The 26,499-nt window shown below is 44.9% G+C and overlaps 1 protein-coding gene across 1 annotated transcript in view; it reads left to right on the forward strand.

Moving 5' to 3' along the window:
- The first annotated feature begins 1,063 nt into the window (after window positions 1-1,063).
- Window positions 1,064-26,499, forward strand: part of MYO1H (myosin IH) — a 37,727-nt gene continuing 12,291 nt past the window's right edge. Inside the window, exons 1-18 of the mRNA XM_066365974.1 lie at window positions 1,064-1,222; window positions 3,498-3,613; window positions 4,097-4,295; window positions 5,224-5,304; window positions 7,825-8,004; window positions 9,708-9,806; window positions 10,801-10,914; window positions 11,211-11,282; window positions 11,923-12,042; window positions 13,332-13,399; window positions 13,961-14,066; window positions 14,361-14,441; window positions 17,164-17,255; window positions 19,670-19,764; window positions 20,810-20,856; window positions 22,071-22,151; window positions 23,454-23,559; window positions 24,290-24,407. Coding sequence (XP_066222071.1) covers window positions 1,097-1,222; window positions 3,498-3,613; window positions 4,097-4,295; window positions 5,224-5,304; window positions 7,825-8,004; window positions 9,708-9,806; window positions 10,801-10,914; window positions 11,211-11,282; window positions 11,923-12,042; window positions 13,332-13,399; window positions 13,961-14,066; window positions 14,361-14,441; window positions 17,164-17,255; window positions 19,670-19,764; window positions 20,810-20,856; window positions 22,071-22,151; window positions 23,454-23,559; window positions 24,290-24,407 — 1,901 coding nt within the window. The 5' untranslated portion in view covers window positions 1,064-1,096. The remainder of the gene's footprint in view (window positions 1,223-3,497; window positions 3,614-4,096; window positions 4,296-5,223; window positions 5,305-7,824; window positions 8,005-9,707; window positions 9,807-10,800; window positions 10,915-11,210; window positions 11,283-11,922; window positions 12,043-13,331; window positions 13,400-13,960; window positions 14,067-14,360; window positions 14,442-17,163; window positions 17,256-19,669; window positions 19,765-20,809; window positions 20,857-22,070; window positions 22,152-23,453; window positions 23,560-24,289; window positions 24,408-26,499) is intronic.

Consider the following 26,499-nt stretch of genomic DNA (forward strand, 5'->3'; position numbering starts at 1 on the left):
CCAGAGCCACTCTAGCGCCTGGGGCAGAGGCCAAGGAGCCATCCCCAGCGCCCGGGCCATCTTTGCTCCAATGGAGCCTTGGCTGCGGGAGGGGAAGAGAGAGACAGAGAGGAAGGGGGGGGGGTGGAGAAGCAAATGGGCGCTTCTCCTATGTGCCCTGGCCAGGAATCGAACCCGGGTCCCCCGCACGCCAGGCCAACGCTCTACCGCTGAGCCAACCGGCCAGGGCCCATTGGTGACTATCTTGCTGCAGTCCTCCCAACACAGACATCACACACTCCAGACTTCTTACTGCAGCTCTGACCCTACTCGCTCTGCACCAGCTCCAGCCTCAGGGTGCCTAAGCCCAGGAGAGCTGTCTCTCAGGGCCTTCCTAACTCCACGGGTGCAGCCCAGGTCTCCTGCCCAGCAGCGATCTGACTCCCTTTGCTCACCTGTACCAGGGACAGTTGTTCGGCCTGGTGACCGTGGGTCAGGTCTGGCCCTGGTACGCAGCAAGATCCTCCGCCATCCAGTGGGTTGCAACTACACCTTGTCCATGGATGTTGGAAGCCCGTTGGTCTTTCTTTTTAATACTCTTCTGTAACAAGAAATTCTCTTTCTGACCAGACACCTCATTGCTTGTCTAGGAATTACATAGCAAGTACGTGATGGTCAGGCAAGCAGGTTCTGGGCTGGGCTATCTAGGTTCATATCCTGATTTTGCCTTTTGGTGGGTCTTAGACATGTTTTAAAACCTCTGCATCCTCACTTTCCTCATCTGGTGAATGGTCATGATGATAGTACTTACATCAGAGAGTCAAAGTGAGGATCAAATGTCAAGTGTTCAGTGCCTAACGCAGTAATGCTCATTTCCCATCAGCTGCTGCAGTTACTATTGCTGCTCTTATCATCATCCTCTCCTATCCTTAACCAGATGTAAATGCTTAATGAAGACAGCATAATGTAATCTTGGCTCTATTGTTCCCAGGATGTAGCATGTTGCTATTTCCACATTCGACGTGCACTATATAAATATTACAGAATAAGCAGGCTGCTGAGCATGCTCTGTCCCCTGCAGAAAGAAGAAGTGAGGAGGAGGCACATCCGCCTGCACATGGAAGGTGCGCTGACTGCCCGGGACAAGGTTGGGGTGCAGGATTTTGTGCTGTTGGACGCGTACACCAGCGAGTCTGCTTTCCTGGACAACCTTCGCAAGCGTTTCAGCGAGAACCTCATCTATGTAATGTACCCCGTTTCTCTGCTGTTTTCCTCCAGTGGTGGTTCCCTCCCTGCCTTCTCAGTTTTGATGGTAGTGAACAATATAAATCTATTAAATTAGCCAGTAAAGGAAGGTGTGGAGGGACTGCTATCAGATGCCCTTTAGATCCTTTGGGTTAAGGCCTTTATGGTGGCCAGTGACAGAAGCCCAACTTCAACCGGTCTTAGCCCCCAAAATGGAATCTATTGACCTATGTAACTTTAGGGTATAGGAATAGATCTAGGGTCTCAGATAATGTCTTGAGGGCTCTTTTCCGTCTAAAGGGATGTTTGTCACCTCTCTGCTTTCTTTTGCATCAGTTTCCTTCTGGGGCAGCCTCTCCACAAGGTGACAAGATGGCTGCCAGCAGAACCATGCTGACATCAACTTAGAGTAGTTACCAAGAAGAAAGCAAATCATCCCAGAGACACAGACATTGGTTGGCTCTGATTGGCCCATCTTGGGTCATGTGCCTCTCTCTGGACCAATCCCAGTAGTTAGGAACAAGGAATATTATTATTGAACAGACTATTTACCCAAACCCATCGCCAGAGGTGAGGGGTGAGGCCAGTGCCCCTCTGACCCTATGATATGGACTGAGTGCTGGGGAAGAGGGTTCCACAGAGGAACCTGTTGGAAGAAGGGGAACTAGATACCAGGGAGGCAAAAATAAGAGATGGCCCCCACAAACCCTGAATCTCCAAGGGTCAAAAATGACTCAGGTTGGTCTTGTTGCTTCTAGTGGCGGCCAATTATTGTTCTTGATTTATCACCATACCCTAATTTGACTGGTCAATTTTCAGGTAAATTCTTTCAGGGTAAACTCCACAGTGTCTCTGTGTATATGATGGGGTGTCATTAAGTTTACCTTTATAGAGAGTTTATTAGCTTTTGCTTAGAGTAAATTAGCTGGTCAGAAACAGTTTTAAAATACTAAAACATAAAAACAAATCTGGATTATAGCTATTTTGTTTGTCCTGGTGCCTGTGACTTAATCTATATGTTGGAACAAGGTTACCAGAAGAAATAAGCAAGATGCTTCTCAGAGGGTATATTTTTAATCACAGAAGTGGATTTTATATATAAATTGTTTTTATGTATGAGCAAAGGGTGTGTGTGTGTGATAACATCATCATGAATAAATGTTCTCAATTTGAACAGATGCATTTCAGAAATAACATTCTACTCCGGAAGCTTTCTACTGATTGAGGCAATGCAGAATTTTAGTCAAAATCATCTTCTCTCTTTTGGTACTCTGACTTTGTACTAGAGATTAGAAATAATAGTTGGAAGGATTTTAGCATCATTTAATTGTAGGCTTGAGGGCTTCCAGTATTTGAGACCTTGAAATGAAAAGCAACAATAAACCCAGAATCTGAGAGTACCTGATGTACTTTCAAAGGAGCCTGAGTATTTATTCATTTTTCTATAGGAGCTCAGAACTTTGTTTATTCATAATTGTGTACACCAAGCAGTTTTCCCTTAGCAGTTATATTATAAATATAAGTACTTCCAAAACTTGAGTGTTAGTAGAATCCAATGCTGAAATGTAGGGACATAAATGGCAGCAGTAGGAGCATTTGCCCAATTTTGGATGACTGGTTTGTACACTCACCCTGTTTTCATCCGATGGCCAGAGAGACTCTGGAGAAATGTAAATCAGACCATGTGTTCTCCTGTTATAGTAACCCATTTTACGTAATAATTCAGGGCAGGGATTTCATTTCAGCAGCGAGAGTGCTGCCACTACCATCCACATTTGGAACAACCCCCCAATTCCTCGTACCCTGTGTGATGTGACCTTGTTCCCTCTCCAACACCATTCCTTTCCATTCCCCGTTCTCCCCTCCATCACTGGCCTCCACTGTAGCCGGCCAGCCATAGTTGTTCCCTCAGTCGGAAACGCCCTTCCTGCTGACTTTTTTCTTCACTTTGCTCCTCGTCCTTCAAGTCTCAGCTTAACTGTCACCTCCTTAAAGAAGCCCTCCCTGAGCCCACTAGCTGAAGCAGCCTTCCTCAGTCGTGCGCTCTTATCCCTTATCTCGAATGGAAACAGTTTTGATCCCTTGGTTGTTTTTCTACCCCTGCCTGCCACATGAGCTCCATGAGAGCAGAGACCCCACCTGTCTACTTACTGTGTTATATCCCCAGCACTGAATGAACGCATGGGGATCATAGCATGTGACATGTGATGGTATTTTACTGTGGCCATTTATACCCTAGAATTCCTCACTAGTGTTTTGGTTCATTCCTCCAGACTTACATTGGCACCCTCCTCGTGTCTGTGAATCCGTACCAGGAGCTTGGAATCTACACCTTGAGCCAGATGAAACTTTATCAAGGGGTCAATTTCTTTGAACTGCCACCACATGTGTAAGTAGTGCTCATCCGGTCATTGATAGGAGTGTTTTTCTATTTCTTACCTTCTTCTTTTTCTCCTCCCTCTCCCTTACCCATTTACCCACTCACACATTCATTCATCCATCTATCCACTCATCCCTTTCTCTCGCTCTCCCTCTCTCCCTTTCTTTCTCTTTCTCAAATCAATGAAAATAATTTTTTTTAATGTTGATAGATTTTAAAAAACAAATCTGTTCAATTAAAAGTTATTTCTGTTACGGCTGAAATCTTCCACTCTGTCGCATATACCATTTGAGCTTTGCAATCTAGGACATATAATGTGTGATCAGTGAATGGGTCAGGGTGGGGTTTTATCTCTGTCTGAGCTCAGTATCCTTGTACCATGGTCTGGATGTGGCTTCCTGGGTGCAGGCTGCTTGGTCCTTCTGCTCTTGCGGGTGTCAGAGCCGATGGTAGTAGCATTATAGCCACTCCCCACTCCTTCCACCTCTCCAGCTACGCCATAGCTGACAATGCTTACCGCATGATGTGCTCGGAGCTCACTAACCACCTCATCCTCATTTCTGGGGAGAGTGGGGCGGGGAAAACAGAGACCTCCAAGAAGATTCTCCAGTATTTTGCAATGACCTGCCCAATGACCGAGTCACTGGAAATAGCCCGTGATAGACTGCTGCTCTCCAATCCAGTGCTGGAGGTAGGCAACCTTGGAGGACCTATACAAGGGAGTTCCAAGGAGGTCACTCAGTGGGAAGAGTCCTCTGTTTGAGCAGGTCAGTTAACATGGGAAAATCACTGCTTGGGAGCTAAGAAGAGGGGTCTCTGGGGTAGTACTGTGGTTCAGGGCGTGGCCTTGAAGTCCAGCAGGCATGATGCTAATCCCTGGGCAGCCACACACCAGCAAGCTTCAGCAAGTCATGTCACATCCTGGGGTCTGTTTTTCCATCTGTGGAATGGGTCTTCTCATAGTCCCTACCTCTTAAGAGGGTCTGAGGATTAGATGAGATGAATGCATAAAAAGCACGAAGCAAAATTAAGAAGCACTGAAATAATGCTCCATTATTTATTAACATCTTTATTATGAATTAAAGCCATGTGAGCAATTGTTTCTACTCTTGTAATTCACTGACTTGCTGGATAATTTTGAACAAGTTATTTTCTCCTGTGTTTTTGTTGCCCTTCATGGAAAACATGTTTAAGGTAGAAGGAATTTTCCCAGTGGACCTTTGGGCTGAATGGTTTATCTCTGTGATATAAGAAGAAAGGGTCTGGTTATGGGGGCCATCAACTGTGCCTTCTAGGACAGCATGGGCTGAGGGTCCTATATACCTCTCCTTAGGCTGTTTCTAATTTATTCCTAGACTAGATTCCAGGGAGAAGATATTTGGTATTTTTCCCTTTATCGCTTTAGGTCCAACCCTTGTGGCTGGCGTCAAATCCTTTGTAGTCAGTGATTCCTTCTTAGAAGATAAAGTATAGCTTTTATCCCTGACTCCCCCCCCCCCTCCTGTTTCCATTATATGTACATCATTTGGGGTCAGGAATTTGGTGAGAGTAGTGAGCTTAGATGACAGTGCATGACAATCTGATTCAGTCCTTCCTCTCTCCACACTTTGTATTCCAAGGCTTTCGGAAATGCCAAAACGCTCCGGAACGACAACTCCAGCAGATTTGGGAAGTACATGGACATACAGTTTGACTTCAAGGTACACTCACGTTCCTATTACTGGTTCATGGGGACCCCTTCATTTACCAGCAACAGAAACCCAACCCAGGGCATCTTAAGGGAAGAAGAGCATTTATTGGTTCAAAACAGCTGAAAACCCCAAGCTCAGTATTCATTTTAGAAAACGCAAATAAAGACCACAATGAGATACAATTTTCTACCTTCTAGATGAGTAGAAATTGAGAAGTCTGATGATGCCAGGTGTCAGCAAAGATGTGAGTCCTTTAGGAGCTCTTCCACGCAGCTGGTGGAACCCATTTGGAAAACAATAGACAGGGTGGGGCAGAAGTAGGTTTACAGTTGTTCCTATGGAAAATTATGCAATTATTAATAAATAATAGCACAGGAATGAACTGTGTTTCACGTACTCACAACAGAAAACCTCCCTTTGCCCCACCCGGTATTATCTTCTGAAGTTGGAATCACATAACCTAAGGTGGAGATATTCGTCCAGGTGTGCAAGCATGCCCACAAGCACTGTTCACAATGGCGAAAGGGCTGGAAACGACCAACACATCTGGGGAGGACTGAGTGTCCACCAACAGGAGAACAGCTGGTTAAATGGTGGTTCACTCAGTGAGGGGTTCTTTGGCAATGAGAGCAAATGAGTGACAGCTACACAGAACATGGACAGGTCTTGGGCCCATGTGTCAGTGTGACACTGTTTCTTATAAAACTTGCAAACATTCATAATTATGTGGGTCGACAAGTGTTTTTGGATAGGGTCAGATAGTAGATATTTTAGACGTTGTATGGGCTGCACAGCCTCTGTTGCAGTCACTCAACTTCGCTGTTGCAGCATGACAGTAGCCAGAGAGAATACGTAAGGCATGAGTGTGGTTGAGTTGTACCAGAATTTAAATGGGGCTAATGCAAGTGGGACGGGCGGACAGAGTTCTCAAGGACATATGATTCCAAGTGACAAAGTGACACTTCAGCCAGAGAATAGGACCCAGCTGAGCATTGAGTGTGGCAATGAGGACAGACTTTCTCAGGGTTTTCCAGAGGCTGGTGCTTGGAACTCCAAAGGTGTGTGTCTGGACTTTGAAAAAATTTAATAGCTGTGTATGTTTTTAAACTTATTGTTGAGCTTTCGCACACATTCTGGAAAGGGTACAAATCATTAATACAACCCAATGAATTTTTACCAATGTTTCTACCTGTGTAACCAGATCATATCTGATATAAATATGTCTAGCACCCAGAAGGTACTCCCACCCTTCTCTGACAGTACATAGCCCCCCAAGGTGACCACTGTTCTGACCTCCATAATCACAGATTAATTTTACTGGTTTTAAAACTTCACATTAATGAAATTATACAGTACATTATATTTTATTTTTTATTTATTGATTTTAGTGAGAGAGGAAGGGAGAGAGAGAGATAGAGAGAGACAAGAACACCAAGCTGTTCCTGTATGTGCCCTCACTGGGGATCGAACCAGCAACCTCTGCGCTTTGGGACGATGCTCCAACCAACCGAGCTATTCAGCCAGGGCTACAGTACATTATATTTTGTGTCTGGCTTCTTTCAATCAACATTCTGACTGTTAAATTCATTCATGTTCTACATGCAGCCGTTGATCTTTTTTGATTGTATGACTGTCACTACTTCTCTGTTCTGAGGATGGACATTCAGGTTGTTTCCAATTTGGGGCTATTGCAAATAGTGCTCTGAACGTCCTTGCGCGTGTCTACCAGTAGATACGAGCATTCATTTATGTTGGGCATATACCCCAGAGTGGCATTGCTGGGTTCCTACCAGCAATGTTCTGGTAATTAATAACAGTTCCAGTTGCTCCACAGCCTCGCCAACATTTGGTATGTCGTTCCTTCCAGTTTTAGATATTCTGGTGAAGTATAATGCTTTCTCACTGTGATTTAAGTTTGTATCTTCCTGATTATTAATGAAGTTTTGGTCATTGTTCAAGTCTTTTGCCCATTTTTAATTGGGCTGTTGTTTTCCTTATTGGTTTATAAGAGTTCTATCTATGTTCTGGAATACAAATCCTTTATGGGATGCATTATTAAAAATAATTAAGACAGTGTGACATTGGCACAAGGATATATGAACAGGACAATAGACCAGAATAGAGTCCAGAAAGGCCTCCACGTATTGGTCACTTAGGACAAAAGCGCCACAGTGATTTAGTAGGGATAGGATAGTCTTTTAAATTAACGGTGCTGATCAATTGGAAATTCATATAGATAAAAAGACCTGTGACCCCCTACCTCACTTCATATACAAAAATTAAACAGTAATTCTTTTAGTCCTAAACATGAACAGTTAGACAATCACGCTTTTAGATAAAACCAGAAAACATCTTCTGACCTTGTGGTAGGCAAAGATCTTTTAAAACAGAGCCCAGAAAACAGTAATCATAGAAGACTGAGAGATCCGAGTTCATTCAGCTTCAGGATTTCTGTTCCTTAAAACACGCCCATAAGAGAGTGGCCCAGTTACTGTTGTCATTGCCATATTTTTTTGTCCTATTTTGAAGGGCATTCCGATAGGCGGGCATATCATCAGTTACTTGATAGAAAAGTCTCGAGTTGTCTATCAAAACCAAGGGGAGCGGAATTTCCACATCTTCTACCAGCTGCTAGAGGGCGGTGAAGCGGAGCTGCTCGCTTACCTGGGCCTGGAGCGGGACCCCCAGCTGTACAGATACCTCTCACAGGTTGGATAGACCCCTTTGGAGGGGGGTCAGGGGTGATTGTGGGGGACTCTATGGGATGCCCTAAGAAAGTTCTCATACCCTTCTGGAAGCACCCTACTGACTGGTTTCTTGACACTTATCAAAACCTCTCCTTTTGTGCCTGGCAGATAAATCACCTTAGTACTGTCCCCAGTAGTGGTTCTGAGCCCTGGCTGAACTTAGAATCACCCAAGGAGCTTGGTTGGTTTGTTTGTCTGTTTGTTTTATTGATTTTAGAGAGAGAGAATGGGAACGAGAAAGACAGACAGACAGAAACATCAATCTGTTTATCTGTGTGCCCTGACCAGGGATCAAACACAGAACCTTTGCATATTGGGATGATGCTTTAACCCAGTAGTAGTCAACCTGGTCCCTACCGCCCACTAGGGGGCATTCCAGCTTTCATGGTAGGCAGTAGCAGAGCAACCAAAGTATAAATAAAAAGATAGATTTAACTATATAGTAAGTTGTTTTATAAAGATTTATTCTGCCAAACTTAGCGAAAATCCAACATAAAGTACTTGGTAAGTAATTATTATTATATGCTTTAACTTGCTGTAATTCTGCTTTATAAATTTTATAAAGTAAAGTTACTTCTCTACTTTATAAATCACCATTACTGTAGAACTGGTGGGCGGTTAGCAAATTTTACTACTAACAGAGATACAAAAGTGGGCGGTAGGTATAAAAAGGTTGACTACCCCTGCTCTAACCAACCAAGCTATTCAGCCAGGGCCCAAGGAGCTTTATAAGCGCACAAATGCCTGGGATTTACCCTCCAGAGATTCAGATTTAATTGGTCTGGGGTAGAACCTGGACCTCAGGATTGTTTTAAACACCTCCCCGTGATTATACAGTAAATGTAATTCAATGAATCTCTGATGAGGTTAACGCTCAGCAGCCCAGCAGGGGAGACCTACTGGTCTAGGAGTGATGGAGACCTGCTTTTATACTCTATGTCCACAATTTATGCTACATTGTTCTGCTTCCAGATCTGGTGTGGAAAAGATTTCTTGCACCTTCCTACCTTCCATTCAGAGAGCTGTTAGCTGCAAAATGAACACAGTCCCGTAAAGGAATAGTTCAGGCCGTTCCTATAAGCAGTCCTGAGATCTGTCAAATTGACTTTCAGAATTTAATTTCCCAGCACTCATTTTTTTTTCTCAGCCAGCACTCGGGTTCTAGAATGCCCAGAATATATAGCACTTGTCAGTATTTAATGTCATTGGCACTGTTTTTCCCCAAGATTTTTGGATTTTTGTCTTCTGATGGGGGCCTGGCTTTGAATGGAGGTCCCTTCATTTGAGAAAGTAAACAAGATCTTGTAAAATGAAGCTTATAAAATGAGCAACACTTCCTAGTAAATCAGGGAGGAAAAGAACAATCCTTTTTAAAAACATACAAAAAGCTACAGCACTAGAACATAACTTTCAAAGTTTTCCCAGAACAGAGATTTTTAAAAATGAAATTCCAAATAAATTTGAATAAAGCAGCAATTGGCAAATCATCATCTACTAGATCATTAGAGTAAAAATTATATATATTTTTTTCCACAACTGAGAACATTATGTAGAACTAGCTCGTGCATGTTTGTGGACAAAACCATTTTGACTTAGGACTAGGGATTCACATGCCTCTCTGTCCGTATAAGCGCACCGCTAAGCAACCCAGTTCTGTGTCCGCAGGGTCATGGTGCCAACGAATCATCTATTAATGACAAAAACGACTGGAAAACCGTTTCCAATGCCTTTTCTGTCATCGCTTTTACTGAAGATGACCTGGAGGTATGGGCCTCAAGGGCGGCAGTGCCAGTAAGGTCTGGAACCGAGGACACGGTCCTGGTTTCCTGGTGACGGCATGGGGGGGGTAGCCAGCGTCCCGCCACAGAAATGCAGCTATATTTTAATTTCAAAGAAACAATGACTAATTCTTTTTTAAGTATAAATGTATCCCAAGATTGCATGGGACTAACTTCCACTAAAACATTAGCCATTGCTTATTGGAAATTCAGGAGTTAACTGGGTGCTCTGCACTTTTCTGTCAGCCCTCGGTTGACCCTTGACCCTTGACTCAATGTGTGTGAGAGGAGGAGGTGATGTTTCTTCTTTTCCTCAATTCCCATCCCAACCATGTAGATCTCTTAGAATCTGACCAGGAATGAATTCTGACAGAATTATTTATTTACTCTTCTAATTTGAAACAAGGTGGAACAGATGATAGGATTTGTAAACATTGTTTTAACATCTTTCTGTCTTTTTGTTGTTGTTGTTTTTAAATGTTTATTTTATTGATTTTTAGAGAGAGAGGAAGGGAGAGAGACAGGAATATCAATCTGTTCCTCTGTGTGCCCTGACCAGCGATCAAACCAGCAACCTCTGTGCTTTGTGCTTTGGAATGATGTTCTAACCAGCTGAGCTATCCGGTCAGGGCTTGCTCGTTAAACTATTGATCTTTCAAGGACCAGAATATGATACACACGTGCGTGTGCACACACACACATTTATGAGGTGGGAGGAGATATAAAAATAAGTGTCCTGTGCAGGGGACTGAGCGAGGTATCTTCCCCACCCTCCATGGAGGCTCTTCACCGCCCCCCTCCACCCTAGTGTCTGAAATGAATGAGAGGCCCATGTCAGGGAAAGGAAGAAACTCAGATCTGTGAGCTTGGGGCTGGAAGCGGGGGTGGTCTTCCCTCGGGTATCTTCTCTGATGACATTTATCAATTAGGCGGCTGCCGTCTTCTCTCCCTGTCCTTCTCACCACTTCCCACGTTCCTAGAATCTCTTTGGAATTATTGCCAGTGTCCTACACCTGGGGAACATTTGTTTTAGAGAGAACCACCAAGGCTGGGCCACCATACCAGTCATCCGTGAGATCAAATGGATCGCCAAGGTGATGTTGACTCTCAGAGGTGGTAAGGTGGGGGGTGGTGGGGGAGTGAGGCAGCTGGGATGCCCATGTCCCGAATGGCTGACACCCTGTTCTTCCTATGGGTTAGGAGGTGTAAGGAGTGTGGGGTCACTGTGGGCGTGGGAAAAAGTCAGTTGGTTGAAAGATCTATTGTCTGTTTTGCGTTAAACCACAATTATCAGGCAGGGTAAATCACCCTGCGCCTGGAAACTCTGTAAACTCTTTGTAAGCTAGTGAGTAAAACCAAGTCACTGAATGGCATTTTGGTTTTCACTCAGCTCCTGGGGTTCCAACCATCGGTCCTTCTGGAAGCTCTCACCCATAGAAAAATCGAAGCCAACACCGAGGAGGTAAAAGTGGCTCTGGGTGGGACGCGTCTGTCCTCTGCTCCGCACTGCCAGCAGGATGGTGGCCCCAGGGGAGGGCACACCCCGAACACTGTCCACCAGGTCTCGCATGGCCCAGCTACTGCCAGTGTCTCCTGCCTCAACTTTCTGATGCCCCACCGTCATACCCTCACTCGCTCTCCATGACTTACAGTCTCCATGCCTTCCCTCCATGGGGTCTTTGCACGTGCTGTTCTCTCTGCTGGAACATGCTTCCTGTGTTTCATCTAGTTGACTCCTCGTCCTTCTGTCCCCAGGGTCACTTCCTCAAGGAGTCGTCCCTGCTCACGTCACCCCTACCCTACAGTGTCATTCATGTGCATCCCCTTATAGCACGTGTCACTCTCAGCTTGAGAATAACATGACTCCTCTTTGTGTGACTTATCAGATGTCCCACCACCTCCCCAAAAGTGAGCTCAGCCTACAGAGGTTGGAGCTATCTGTCTTGGTCAAGGCCATTTCACATTAGCTCAGCACAGTGCCTGGCACTCGAGAAATAGCTCCTCTGTGCACGTGTGCAGTGGGAGGAGGGGGCGTGATCATCATTAAAGGCTGATTTGAAAACTCGGGACTTTTTTTTTTAACTTTTTGTTTGTTTTTTCAGGTGATCTGCCCGCTGACGCTAGAACTCTCTGTCTATGCTAGAGATGCAATGGCGAAGGCTGTTTATGGGCGAACATTCACTTGGCTAGTCAACAAAATCAATTCCTCCCTAGCAAGCAAGGTGGGGCCACACATTTGGGATGACTTGCTCCTGCTAGCATGGAAATGTCTATCATTTACATCGTCATTCTACACTATTTGTGAGAATTGACCGTGAGCTCCTGATGGGTAGGGACAGTATCTTCCCACAGCTGCATTCCTGGTATCTAGCACACAGTAGGCTAATCACAATGCCTGCCGAACGATTCTTCCTGTGTGTCCCAAAGTAGGGGACACAGAGCATAGGAAGTATGCCAGATGGCTTTAAGTACACACAAAAACTTTTCATATTAACAGTAATATATTTAATGTGTACCAGAAAAAAATACGATGACTCCTTTGAGCTTACCCTGTGGTCATATTTCCTTTTAAAGTGAATTTAAGTAAAAAGGGAATTTACTCAAAGCTAGAAATTAAGGAAATGATACAGGGGCTTGAGGAATGTGGATGTGGTAAGAGTCACAGAGGTTAGGCGGCAAAGGACTGATTCAGGAGACATCAACTCAGTACCGGCAGACATGGAGACATTGTGGGTTTAATTCTAGACCGCCACAGTAAAGCGAGTATCACGGTAATGACAGTTATAATCTTTTCCTGCTGAGGGTCTTGCATCATATTTTAAGCATGATAAAATGAAGTATGTCTGTACACCATACAGAGTGTTAAATGTGTCCCTTTTTAAAAATAGGCACATGCTCTCTAAATATCCATCCTTGCCTGACAGTACTTGGCCCTCGATTTAAAATGATACCTATGCCACCTGTCTTCTCTCCTAGACAAATGTCTCCTTGGCTGTCTGTCTATAGGGTCCCTTCCTTCCTTCTTTCTTCCATCCTTCCTACCTTCCTTCCTACTTCCCTCCCTCCCTCCTTCCCTCCTTCCCTCCCTCCCTCCCTCCCTCCCTCCCTCCCTCCCTCCCTCCCTCCCTCCTTTCCTTCCTTCCTTCCTTCCTTCCTTCCTTCCTTCCTTCCTTCCTTCCTTCCTTCCTTCCTTCCTTCCTTCCTTTTTTCCTTCTTTCCTATTGAACGTGGGCTTGGGAGGCTGAGAAAGGTTAAGCAAAGAAGTTAATCAGGAGAGGAAGTTCTCACTGCTCAGGTGAAGAATATGGAAACTGGATGGGATCTGAGCAGGCTGCAGGCAGGAGGAACAGGCTGGGAAAATTTTTTCCACCCTAAAGTTCTTCTGGGAGCCATTGTTGGAGAGATGAGGCATGAACTTATAGCCAAGTCCCAGCTTTGGAGGCAGCTACTGGGTTTTAAGTGTCACAAAGTACAAAACCTAACAGTGAACAGTGTGTGTTATTTTGACTAGGAGTTCACCAAGAAAACTGTGATTGGATTGCTGGACATCTACGGGTTTGAAGTCTTCGATAAGAATGGGTGAGGCCCTTGGTTCATCTTTAAGGTCCGAGTCTAGTTTAAAGCATCTCTCATGTTATTGGAGTTGATTTTCCTGTTCCCAGAAATTCTCCAGATATGTATAGACTGTTCTAGAAGTGGAATAACCATGAAGAAGGCAAACATCTTTTAGTTTGACTCCTGCAATCTGTTTAGTAAATTTATCTGATTAATAAGGATTTTGCTTTTCCTGTATTAAAAAAAATCCTTAAAGAAAAGTAAATACTATAAAACAGAAAGCAACAAACAAACTTATTGACACAGACAACAGAATGGCAGTTACCGGATGGGAAGGGGGTCGGGAGAGGATGTAGAGGGTAAAGGGGGTCCAAATACATGGTGACGGAAGGAGACTAGACTTTGGGTTGCGGGCACACAACGCAGTGTACAGGTGATGTATTATAGACTTGTACACCTGAAACATATTAACCAATGTTATTTCAATCAATTTAATTTTTAAACAATTTTTAAAATAAAATGTTTTTTAAAAGAAAATTGGTCTCCTTGCATAGCTTTAGTTACTTAAATCTTTTACATCTTCAGCTTTGAACAGTTCTGCATAAATTACTGCAATGAGAAACTTCAGCAACTCTTAATTGAGAGCACCCTAAAAGCTGAACAGGCGGAATACGAAATGGAAGGTATAGAGGTAAACGTTTTGATGTTTTCTCCTCATTTGACATCTTCCTCTGGTGAAGGACATTTACTTCAAAAATATGATTTCATTGGCGATTTTTCCTGCTTAGTATTAAGAGTTATTTTTCACTCCTTCTCTGCTTATTTCCTGGGAAATTGTTTTGATATTCAGAGAGGATTATTTTTATAATGTGGGAGATAAAAATCAGATTTGGGTAAAAAATGTTGGAAAGTTCATTTTAAAAGAAATATATGTTATGCTCATCTACATTTTTCTTGGCGAATTTTTTCCTCTTTGTCATTTTAGTGGGAGCCGATTCACTATTTCAACAACAAGATCATCTGTGATTTGGTTGAAGAAAGACACAAAGGAATCATTTCTATTCTGGTGAGAAGGTTAACGTTGACCTAGAGCTCATCGTTCATACAGTGTTTACGACGCATGGGAGAAGCTTCCCCAGGATTAGAAAGGGTTGGAACCCACTATCAGTGTTTTTCAACTGTAGGAAGATTATAGAGTCTGTGATCATTGGGTCTGCAATCTTCCTATGACATCAGGATAGTTAACTCTTTCGTGGACCCGTGGTTGCAAACCACTGCACTAGATGATTGAAAAGTACAAGTTGAATGGTTGTTGCTGAATTCTTGCTTGGAGCTTCTGGCCGGGCTCTTCCCTCTCATTTCTTTCTTTCTTTCTTTCTTTCTTTTTTTTTTTTTTTGTATCCATTCTAGCACCTGAGGCAGAGGCCATAGAGCCACCCCCAGTGCCTGGGCCAACTTTGCTACAATGGAGCCCTGGCTGTGGGAGGGGAAGAGAGAGACAGAGAGGAAAGAGAGGGGGAGGGGTGGAGAAGCAGATGGGTGCTTCTCCTGTGTGCCCTGGCCAGGAATCGAACCCGGGACTCCTGCACGCCAGGCCGACGCTCTACCACTGAGCCAACCGGCCAGGGCCTCTTCCCTCTCATTTCAATTTAGAGACCTAACCGATGTGCCTTGGGGAGAGAGAGGAAGGACCTTTGCAATGAAAGTGCATCTCTGTCACCCACAGACATAGAAGGTTGAGCTGGTAAAGGAACCTCGTGCAGACAGGTGCTCACTGGCAGTTGGGGAAGGACTGCTTTCATGCTTAGCTCTGAGCAGGAAGCCAAAGGGAGACATTATAAAAAACATTCCTGGAGTTTGAGTGGAGGTTCTATGGGATGGGCCGGTGACCTTGTGAACTATTCTGACTTTTGAAAACATCAGTGTCCTCAAAGCCACAATTGTTTCAACTTTCAAATATCCTTTTTGCAAATGAATTCTAAAGGCCATAGAGAAATGGTTTCCTTGCCTCGCTTTTTGTTCAGAATCATGTACACCACTTTTTCCCACCCTCTTAATGAAATAACTGGTCCCCCCCACCTACCACCCCACCTAACCAGTGTGGTAAAACACAGCAGGGACATTAAAGAGTGGTGGCTCTAGTTGCCAGGAACATGAGCCCCAGTTGGATTCAAATATCAGCCCCTCTGTTTACTAGCTGGGTAAGCTTTAAGCAGGCATCTTAACCTCTGTGAGCTCCAATTTTATCATCCTGAAATGGGTACCATGATAATAGCACTGACCTCAGAGAAGAGCGGTAAGGGCAAACTTAGTGAAATAAGCTATGTAGAGGGCTCAGAGCTGTGTCTGTCCCATGGTAAGCTTTTGGACTTCTTTCATTCAACAAATACTCATTGAAAGCTTACTTGGTGCTGGGAGTGTACCCTGAGCTTTGGGACACAGCAGTGGACAGACAGATTGAAACCCCTGTACTCAGGGGGCTTTAAATTCCAGCATGAAGGGGCCGACAGCAAATAGGTTAATGAGAAAAATACGTAGATTGCACAATGGAAAAAAAAGATAAGATTGGATGTGCAGGGGAGGGGGCTCAAATTTAGATCAGATGGTCTAAGGACTCATTGAAAAGGTGACACTTGAGCAAAGAACTGAAGGAGGTGAGGGCACCAGCCACGTGGACCTCTGGGGAAGCACGTTCCAGGAAGCCCGGACTGACAGAAGCTACTATATGCACACTTAGTGTTCATATAAATTGCTAGACTAGTGTTGTAAGCTATTTGAGTAAAAAGTGAGTATTTCCATTTGGTTTTCCATAGCTGAAATCAGAAAGCATATAAGCATATAAATGTCTCATCAACCTTAACCAGGTTTTTGTTGCTGTTACTGTTTTAATAAGAGCTAGAGGATTGATTCATCCTTAATTTTTTTGTATTTTTCCGAAGCTGGAAACGGGGAGGCAGTCAGACAGACTCCCGCATGCGCCCGACCGGGATCCACCCGACATGCCCACCAGGGGGCGATGCTCTGCCCATCTGGGGCGTCGCTCTGCTGCAATCAGAGCCATTCTAGTGCCTGAGGCAGAGGCCACAGAGCCATCCTCAGCGCCCGGGCAAACTTTGCTCCAGTGGAGCCTTGGCTGTGGGAGGGGAAGAGAGAGACAGAGAGGAAGGAGAGGGTGAGGGGTGGAGAAGCAGATGGGCACTTCTCCTGTGTGCCCTGGCCGTGAATCGAACCCGGGACTCCTGCACGCCAGGCCGATGCTCTACCACTAAGCCAACTGGCCAGGGCCCATCTTTAATTTTTTTAAAGGTGGTTAATTCAATGTTATCACTGTTGAGGACCCAAAATAGGAACTGGAAAGGCATAGCTTGAGAAATATGAAAGGTTAGGCTCACATGGTTTTATAGCTTGCTCTCTATGAATGCTCTGCTCCAAGTTAAAGGGGGTATGTTCTTGGCCAGCAATGTGGAGTTAAGAAAAAATGAGGTTGAGTGTTGAAGTGAGCTGTGCACGGAAGCCGTGAAGTGTGCTTGGGAAGACTTTGGAAATAAGCAGCAAGTGGGTGGCAGAGTTGATTTGTCATGGATTTTCCAGTTCCATGGTGCCCTTATCCAATCGGAGAAGCTGAGCATAAGTGATGGGTTAGCCCTGCCCCTGAAATGTTCACTTGAACTTGTGGGAGACTACAGTATTTTAGTCCAGTACATTCGGCCCCTACTGGTGAAAGCATTTAAACTTGTAATTGACGGAGTGTGGTGCTACAGTCAAGGCTTCTCTTGTATTTTTTGAAGGATGAAGAATGTATTCGTCCTGGTCCTGCTACTGACTTGAGTTTCCTGGAGAAGTTGGAAGAGAAAGTGGGGAGGCACGCGCACTTCCAAACGTACGTATCTCATCTGACAAGCGGTGACCTGGAGGAAGACCATCGTATACCCATTTCCTTGGTTGGGGACAGTGCTCCCCAAGAGGATAGCTACTGCTTCATAATAGTAATAAAGTTATGATGCATCAAATCACATACAGCATGTCATCGAATAACATTTTGTTGTAAGATTGATGAGAGGCTATAGGAACTTGACTCTTGTTTATACCAATTAGCCTACAGTATTATTATATGTTGTTTTGCCACCATTCCAAGAACCAATTGACTGTGTTAAGTGAGGACTTACTGACTATGCACACCTTTGGTTAGTAAACTTCAAACTCAAATTCCAAGTCAAATTTTAAAAGGATTTTTGTATCTTGCTTGATTCCTGAGCATTTTTCATTTGGGACACGTCCACATGCATATGAAATAGTCTTTTTTTAAAAATATTCAGATATAGCCTTACCAGGTGGTGGCACAGTGCATACAGTGTCGGACTGGGATGTGGATGACCCAGGTTCAAGACCCCAAGGTCGCCAGCTTGAGTGTGGGCTCATTGGGTTTGAGCAGGGCTCACCAGCTTGAGCGCAAGGACACTGGCTCAAGCAAGGGGTCACTCAGTCTGCTGTAGCCCTCCCACCCCATTAAGGCACATATGAGAAATCAATCAATGGACAACTAAGGAACTGCAACGAAGAATTGATGTTTCTTATCTCTCTCCCTTCCTGTCTGTCTGTCCCTATCCCTCTCTCTGACTCTTTCTGTCTCTGCCACAAAAAAAAAAAAAAAAAATTCAGATATAAAGTACATGCAGCAATGTATAGATCTGATGTGTACAACCTGATGAAAAATTTTTTTGTATTTTTTTTGAAGTGAGAAGGGGGGAGGCAGAGACAGACTTTCTCATGTGCCCAACTGGTATCCATCTGGTATGCCCACCAGGGGTCGATGCTCTCTGGGCTGGGCTGCTGCTCCGTTGCAACCAGAGCCATTCTAGCGCCTGAGGAGGAGGCCATGGAGCCGTCCTCAGCACCCGGACCAACTTTGCTCCAATGGAGCCTTGGCGGCAGGAGGGGAAGAGAGAGACAGAGAGAAAGGAGAGGGGGAAGGGTGGAGAAGTAGGTGGGTGCTTCTCCTGTGTGCCCTGACAGGGAATTGAACCTGGGACTTTCACACACCGGGCCAATGCTCTACTGCTGAGCCAACCAGCTAGGGTTCAACCTGATGAATTTTTATGTCTACATGTAACCACATCACCACCACACACATCCAAGGATAGAGCATTTACAGTATCCCGGAACATCAACTCGAAATTTAACCTGGTCTTTGAGATGAGAAGAGAATTTAAGAACATATGCTCTAGTGTCATAAAGGCCATGTTTGAATCCCAGCTCAGCCACTTATTAGACACTTTACCTTGGGCAAGCAACACTCCTATGTCTGTGCTTCCTGTTCTACAAGATGGGGATGTTAATATGCCCACCATGTAGAATTGTAAATGACTACACAAGTCACCTAGTGCCATTTCTGGCCACAGTAAGGATTCAATAAATGGTAGTGGCTTTATTAAACCTGTTGTAGAATATGGAAGGGATATGTACTAGGATTGGATATGTAAATGAATCAAGAATGGAAGAATAGCCTGACCAGGTGGTGGTGCAGTGAGTGGGTAAAGTGTCAACCTGGGACGCTGAGGTCGCTGGTTCAAAACCCCGGGCTTCCCTGGTCAAGGCACATATGGGAGTTGATGCTTTCTGCTCCTCCCCCCTTCTTCTCTCTCTCTGTCTCTGTTCCCTCTCTGTAAAATGAATAAATAAATTAAAAATTATGAATTGCCAGAATCTGAAAAATCCTATTTCATGAGTATTTTAGTCTCTCAACATCATAAAAATATAAAGTAGTAAAACTGTTTTTTAGTTGTCACCTAGAGAAATGGAAGTTGCTTTATAATAAAAATAAATGTGTTTCTATGGTTCATGTATGTTTTTAAACTCCTCAGTGCTGCCTGACCTGTGGTGGTGCAGTGGGATAAAGTATCGACCTGGAACACTGAGGTCGCCAGTTTGAAACCCTGGGCTTGCCTGGTCAAGGCACATATAGGAATTGATGCTTCCTGATCCTCCCCCTTCTCTCTCTCTCATTCTCTCTCCTCTCTGAAAAAAAAAATGGAATAAATAAAGTCTTTAAACTCCTCAGTGCTTATGAGAAGGGAGGGTCTAATTTTAGACCTTGATCTGTGGCCGCTGTAAAATAGGCAGCAGGGCCTCCTGGGAGCTGCCATACGTGGTCAGCTTGCAGAGCTGGCCTTCGGTTGACTGTCGGGTACTAAACGCCTGCCAAAGGCTTCGCTCTCTTTGCTTTATATGTTGGTGCCTTTTGTTGCTGTAGAGTTAGAAAGGTTCAGCTCGTATCTGTTTCCTGTCTTGCTGTAGCCGGAAGCTGGCGGGTCCAAAGGGCCGAAAGAGGATTGGTTGGATGGAGTTCCGACTCTTCCACTATGCGGGAGCGGTCACGTACTGCACCAAGGGTGAGTGCCCATGGGCACAGGTCACAGCCATGCAGGTGCCTCTGTGTCCACTGAAGAAAGGCTGCCCATTCATCTCACAGGTTCCCTAGCCTCACAAACCCTTTGCGTAGCTTCCATGGAGCAATGTCTATTCAGATCCTTTGCCATTTTTAAAATTGCCATTTTAAAATTCTTTACATATTCTGGATACAAGTCCCTTACCAGTATAGGAGCTACACATCTTTCCCCTAATCTGTGGTTTGTCCTTTTACGTTTCAGATGTTTTCCTTTGAAGCACAGATGTTTTTTTTAACTTTTATTAAGTCTATCTTACCTTTTTCTACTTAAGATGATGTTTTCAAGGTCCATCTATATTGTTATTCCCTTTTATTGCCAAGTAATATTCTATCCATGGGTTCACTGCATTTTGTTTATCCGTTTATCAGTTGATGAGCATTTGGGTTGTTCAAAATTGCTGGCTATTATGAACAATGGTGCTATATTTTTCTCGGGCACCACAAGCCCTGGCGCTTGAGTTTGAGCTTCCTCAGGGGTGGGGCTGATTTTCTCATCCCTCTGCATGGCCTCCCCAGGTGTCCCTTGACAGTCTGTGCCCCCTCCATTGTGTCAATGTCATTCATTGTTTGTGGTGTTCTTTGCTACCAGCCAAGGGTGGTCACATATATGAACTTAGTATAAAGGCTGCACATTCCTGTAGTCACCTACCAGAATTTAGTGTAGCATGAGGACCTGGTTCCCCAGATATCTCCCCCAGGGACATCTGGCAGTGTCTAGAGAGATATATGATTGTCACAACTAGAGAAGGTGCACCTGACATCTAGCAGGGAGAGGACAGGGACACAGCTCAATGTCCTACAATGCACAGGCTGGTCCCCACAACACAAAATCATCCAGCCTCCAAGGTCATAATGCCCAGGCTGAGAACTCACATCTAATTGAAAGAGATTATTTTTAGGACTTCCCTTTGCAATCAGTTGGGATGGAACTGCATTTTTAGGCAAAGCCATTGATTCATTTTTTTTCCTTTTTACTCAATGCTTTGTAGGATTCTTGGAAAAAAACAATGATATCCTGTACAGACATCTGAAAGAGGTAAGTCAGCCTGAAATGTAACTGTGTGTTTGTGATGGTATGGGATTCTGCTTGTGAGACTGAATTTGAGTACATCTGCTCTTCTGGATTTTCCTCTGGGCATGGTGTTAGGACTCCAGCATGTCATGGAGAATAGGCCACATATGAATGTAAACATCTTTTCTATCCATTCATCCATCCATCCAAGGACACCTAAGTTATTTTCATATCTTGGCTACCATGAATAATGCTACAACAAATATAAGGGAACATATATCTTTACAGATAACTTTTCAAGTTTTTTTAGATACCCAGAAGAGGGATTGCGGGGTCATATGTTAGCTGTATTCTTAACTTTTTGAGGAATCTCCAGACTGTTTTCCATAGCGGCTGCACCAGTTTACATTCCCATCAGCCCTGTGTGAGGGTTCCCTTTTCTCCACATCCTCTCTAATACTTGTTATTTCTTGTCTTGTTGATAATAGCCATTTTAACAGGTATAAGGTGGTGTCATTGTGGTTTTGATTTGCATTTCCCATATGGTTAGTGATGTTGAGCATATTTTCATATGACTGTTGGCCATCTACATGCCTTTGGATATCAGTCTTTTTTGTGTATGTGTGTGATAGAGACAGAAAGGGACAGATAGGGAAAGACAGGCAGGAAGGGAGAGAGATGAGAAGCATCAATTCTTCATTGTGGCACCTTAGTTGTTCATTGATTGCTTCCTCATATGTGCCTTGACTGGGGCTACAGCAGACCGAGTGACCCTTCTTGCTCAAGCCAGTGCCCATGGGGTCATGTCTATGATCCCACGCTCAAGCCAGCGACCCTGCACTCAAGCCAGATGAGCCCACGCTCAAGCTGGAGACCTCGGGGTTTTGAACCTGGCTCCTCTGCATCCTAGCCTGATGCTCTATCCACTGCACCACCGCCTGGTCAGGCTGGAGATCATTCTTAAAGAACCCATCTATTCAGGAGCAGCTGGGCTGGACTGGGGACAATTATGGCTTCACCCTGTCAGAGGAAAAACAGTCGGATGTCCTCACCAAATAGAACAGTGGATATAGTACTTGACTGTTTCCTTCCACTCCCGTGTTTCTTCCCCTCCTCTTCTTCAAGTGCTCCCGAAGCACATGGCCCTGGTCCACCATGCACACTCACATGAGCTTTCCTGAAGGCCCCATAGTGACTTCTGAAGCAGCATGCAGGGCACTCGTTTCTCTCTGTGACAGGTGCTGTGCAAGTCCAGAAACAGCATCCTAAAGGAATGCTTCCGGATGGCAGAGTTGGAAAATCGGAGGAGGTCGCCAACGGTGAGTGGGGAAATGCCCAAGCAAATGGAAAAGACAGCAAACATTACCCAGAGAGTGCAGTGAGCTCCGGCCACCTACCCTGTTTAAGTCCTTCCCTTTTCCTGGGAGTATCACTCTCCAGTGGGTTATGTCAAATATATTTTCCCAAGGTTGGCAACCAGTGTGTTCATTTGTAGACATTCATTGAGCACCTGCTATGTCAGGCCCTGAGCTGGGCACAGGGGATTTAACAAGAAGAAAACAGGTCCCTCAGCTCACAGGGCTTATGGTCTAGTCAAGGAGGGCATAGGAAAATGCCATCTGACAAAGAACTTAAGTAGTATGAGTGTCATAAGGGAAGCTTGGTAACAAGGGAACAGGGGAATGTGGTGGGGGTGATGGGCTCTCTAGTGATGCTGGTTCCTAACAGGTACTATGTACTTGCTGAGTGAAGCATTCTGGGTAGATGCTTATCTAACCTCTGCTGGACCATCCTGAGCTTGTCCTCAAGCCAGGACATCCAAATTCTTCTCTTAATGGACAAAATATAATAGGACAATCTGTCAAGAATGTGGGACTTAAAGGCCAGGACATCCAAGACCTTTTCTTTTTAAAAAATTTTTGAGTGATTAATTTTAGAGAGAGGGGAAGCGGGGTGGGGGGGGAGAGAGAGAGAGAGAGAGATCAATTTGTTGTTCCACTTATTTATGCATTCATTGGTTTCTTGTATGTGCCTTGACTGGGGTTTGAACCAGCAGCCTTGGAATATCAGGATGATGCTGTAACCAACTGAGCTGCCTGGCCAGGGCATCTAAAGCAGTGGTAGTCAACCTGGTCCCTACCGCCCACTAGTGGGCGTTCCAGCTTTCATGTTGGGCGGTAGCAGGGCAACCAAAGTATAAATAAAAAGATAGATTTAACTATAGTAAGTTGTTTCACAAAGATTTATTCTGCCAAACTTAGCGAAAATCCGACATAAAGTACTTGGTAAGTAATTATTATTATATGCTTTAACTTGCTATAACTCTGCTTTATAAATTTTATAAAGTAAAGTTACTTCCCTACTTTATAAATCACCATTACTGTGGAACCGGTGGGCGGTTAGCAAATTTTACTACTAACAGAAATACAAAAGTGGGCAGTAGGTATAAAAAGTTTGACTACCCCTGCTCTAAAGCCTTCTCTTAATGGGTGAAAATGCAACAGGTAGAACAACGAATCAAGAGTTTGGGTCTAAAGGGCTGGATTTTCATGCCCTAACCAGTCTTCTTGGTATTAATTGGGAGTAGTGATGTCTACTTAGTTCATTCTCTCTCCCTGAAGGTGGGGACACAGTTTAAAAACAGCCTGAGCAGCCTTCTGGAAATTCTCATCTCCAAGGAACCTTCGTACATCCGCTGCATCAAGCCCAATGAGAGGAAGGAACCCAGTGAGTTGTGAATTGTTCTGAATGCGGGGTTCAGGGAAATGAGGCTGGGAGGAAAACCAAGATGGCGGTGGGTGAAAATCCTAAACACCCGACACAGGCTTGTCTTTGTCCTCTAGACAGGAATTGTTTTCATTTTCATAATAGGAGGTAAATAAGTGGTGGTGGGGGGAGTCCTGAGTGAGCAGTGCTCAGATTTTGGCTCATTTTAGGAGCAACACAGCTGAGCCAGGCGGGCATCAGAATGGAGGGGAAGCAATGCTGCTTCTCTCCAAACTGTGAACAGTTTTACAAAACAATCTATTTTCTAAACTCATGCCATGGTCTATAACAAAGTCATAGTCAAAGGCTTACAGAGGGGCCAGGCAGGAAGTGTAAATGAGTGACGCAGACTGGGCATAAGGCAATAGAGAGTGGAGGGGACTGCGGCAAACTGGAGAGGGCACACCCTGTCTAAAGGGGCAGCACTATTCCCTTCCTGCTGTTGTTGTCATGTGGGTCCCTAGGCCAGAATGGCCAGATCTCATGGGTTTTCAAGAGAAACCAGAGATCCATATTTTTTTGTAAACCCCCCCCCCCCATCCCATAAAATAAAACACAATTAGGACCTAAGAAAGCACATCGGGGACCCAGCTCACAGACAGTCAGCTTGCAGGCCCTCCTCTGGTCTCTCTTGACTGAAATGGAGCCATGAGGTCCTTTTACTGCCACCCTCCCTTCTGTGTTTCTGAAGGCAAGTTTGATGACTTCCTCATAAGGCATCAGGTCAAGTACCTGGGGCTGATGGAACACCTGCGGGTGAGACGGGCCGGCTTTGCGTACCGGCGGAAATACGAGCATTTCCTGCAAAGGTAAAGTTTGTTTTGTTGATCTGAAGCCATAAAGTCAGACATCTAGAGCAGTCCCCCATTACCCATGTAGAATATGTTCTGAGACCCCCAGTGGATGCTACTGTCTCTGTAGATTTCCCTAAGTTGGATATTTTATACAAATGGAGTCATTAAATAGGGGGACTTCTGTGACTGGCATTTTTCACTCAGCATGATGTTTTCAGGGTTCATCCATGTCATGTTATGGATCAGACATAATTTGTTCCTTTTTATGGCCAAACGGTATTTCATTGTGTGGTCAGACCACAGTTGAATCATCCATTCATCTGTTGATGCACATTGGGGTTGTTTCCAGTCTTTGGCTGTTATGACTAATGCTGCTAAGACCACTCATATGCCCGTTTCTGTGTGGATATGTTTTTATTTCTTCAGGCATATATCTAGGAATAAATCACTGGGTCAGATGATAACTCAATGTTTAATTGAGGAACTGTCAGACTATTTTCCAGGTTTTGTTTGTAAGGTTTTACTTATTAATTTTAGGCAGAGAGAGAAAGTGGGGAGGGGAGGATTGGGGAGCATCACTTCGTAGTAGTAGTAGTAGTTTCTCATATGTGCCCTGACTGGGTAAGCCTGGGGTTTCGAACCAGCAACCTCAGTGTTCCAGGTCTGTGCTTTATCTATTGCACTGGGTTTTTTTTTGTTTTTGTTTTTTTTTTATGTAATCCCTTTGCAAAATCTGAAAACTGGGCACATACTGTTTTTGCTCATCAGCTACTTACTCATTCACCCTCATCCATTTTTTCTTTTTTGCTGAAGATGGCAGGATGTAGTGGCCACTGCCCCTGCAAACACACTTGATATTCCCATCTTCCTGCACTTTTAAACTTTATGCATCTTTTTTTCTATTTTGCTGCTTTCTGAGGCTCTTTTACTCTCTCCATAAATAGCAGTGAGCACCAGCTGTGTCCCAGCGCCGTCCTGGGTGCTGGGTCTGTGGAGAACAGGACAGACCCCATGCCTGCAGCATGGTGATTACTTTCTAGTGAGAGGGACGGGCAATAATAACAAGGAGAGACAGGCGATCAGTTTGGGGTACATTCTTAGAAGGAAAATGAATCTGGGAAGAGTAGCAGGTGGCCTCTTTAGGTAAGGTGGCCCGGAAGGGTCTCTCTGAGTGAGGGAGGGAGCCCTGCGAATATCTGGGGACAGCAATCCATGCAGGAGAGCCTGGGGGTGGGAATGGGCCGCCTCCAGGACCAGCTGGAAGGCCAGCGTGGTGCGGGTCAGTGGCCCTGGGGAGAAAGGCAGGAGTGGGTCACAGGGCCGGGTTGGAGATGCCCATTGCATGCACCCCGCCCAGCACCGCTTCCGTCGGTCAGGAAGCCGCACTGTCGCAGGCTGAAAGGGACAACAGTTATTACTTCCTCCAGCCTACAGACATTTAAGGCATCTCCTCATTGCCTCTGCGTCTGTAGCCCATGTTTGGACAGATTTGACGGCGTGTGCCAGTGATGGGTGTGGGCCGGAAGGGCGAGTGCAGGGCCTGTGGCTGCACTGCGCTTCCTGGGGTTGGCATGCACCTGTGCATGTGGGCGGGCGGATGGAGGGAGTCAGGGAAGAACGCGTGACACTTCATGCCGATCTTAGTTCCGGCTGCTGTAACCAAGTGGCTTATGAACAACAGAAACTCGTTTCTCACGGTTCTGGAGGCTGGGACTCTGAATGGTGCCAGCACAGTCAGGTTCTGCTTGGAGCTCTTTTCCGGGTTGTACACGGCCATCTCCTTCCTGGCTGTGTCCTCGCATGGCAGAAGGCGCTGGGGAGCTCTCTGGGGTCTCTGTTCTATGGGAGCTGATCCCACACATGAGGACTCCCTCCTCACAACCTAATCACCGCCCAGAGGCCCCACTTCCAAATGGCCTCCCATGGGGCTTAGGCTTCAAGTATGAATGGCGGGAGAACACAAGGATTCAGTTCATTGCAATGACCTTAATAGATTTGTTCCAGGAAAATAAAGGCTTTTAACAGATTAAAATTTGGTTTTAAAATACTATAGACCATATAATGACATTAAGGTGAAGAAGCTTACTAGGAATGCCATAGCTAATAT

The sequence above is a fragment of the Saccopteryx leptura genome, chromosome 2, assembly GCF_036850995.1.
Source record: "Saccopteryx leptura isolate mSacLep1 chromosome 2, mSacLep1_pri_phased_curated, whole genome shotgun sequence".
NCBI classification, from domain to species: domain Eukaryota; kingdom Metazoa; phylum Chordata; class Mammalia; order Chiroptera; family Emballonuridae; genus Saccopteryx; species Saccopteryx leptura.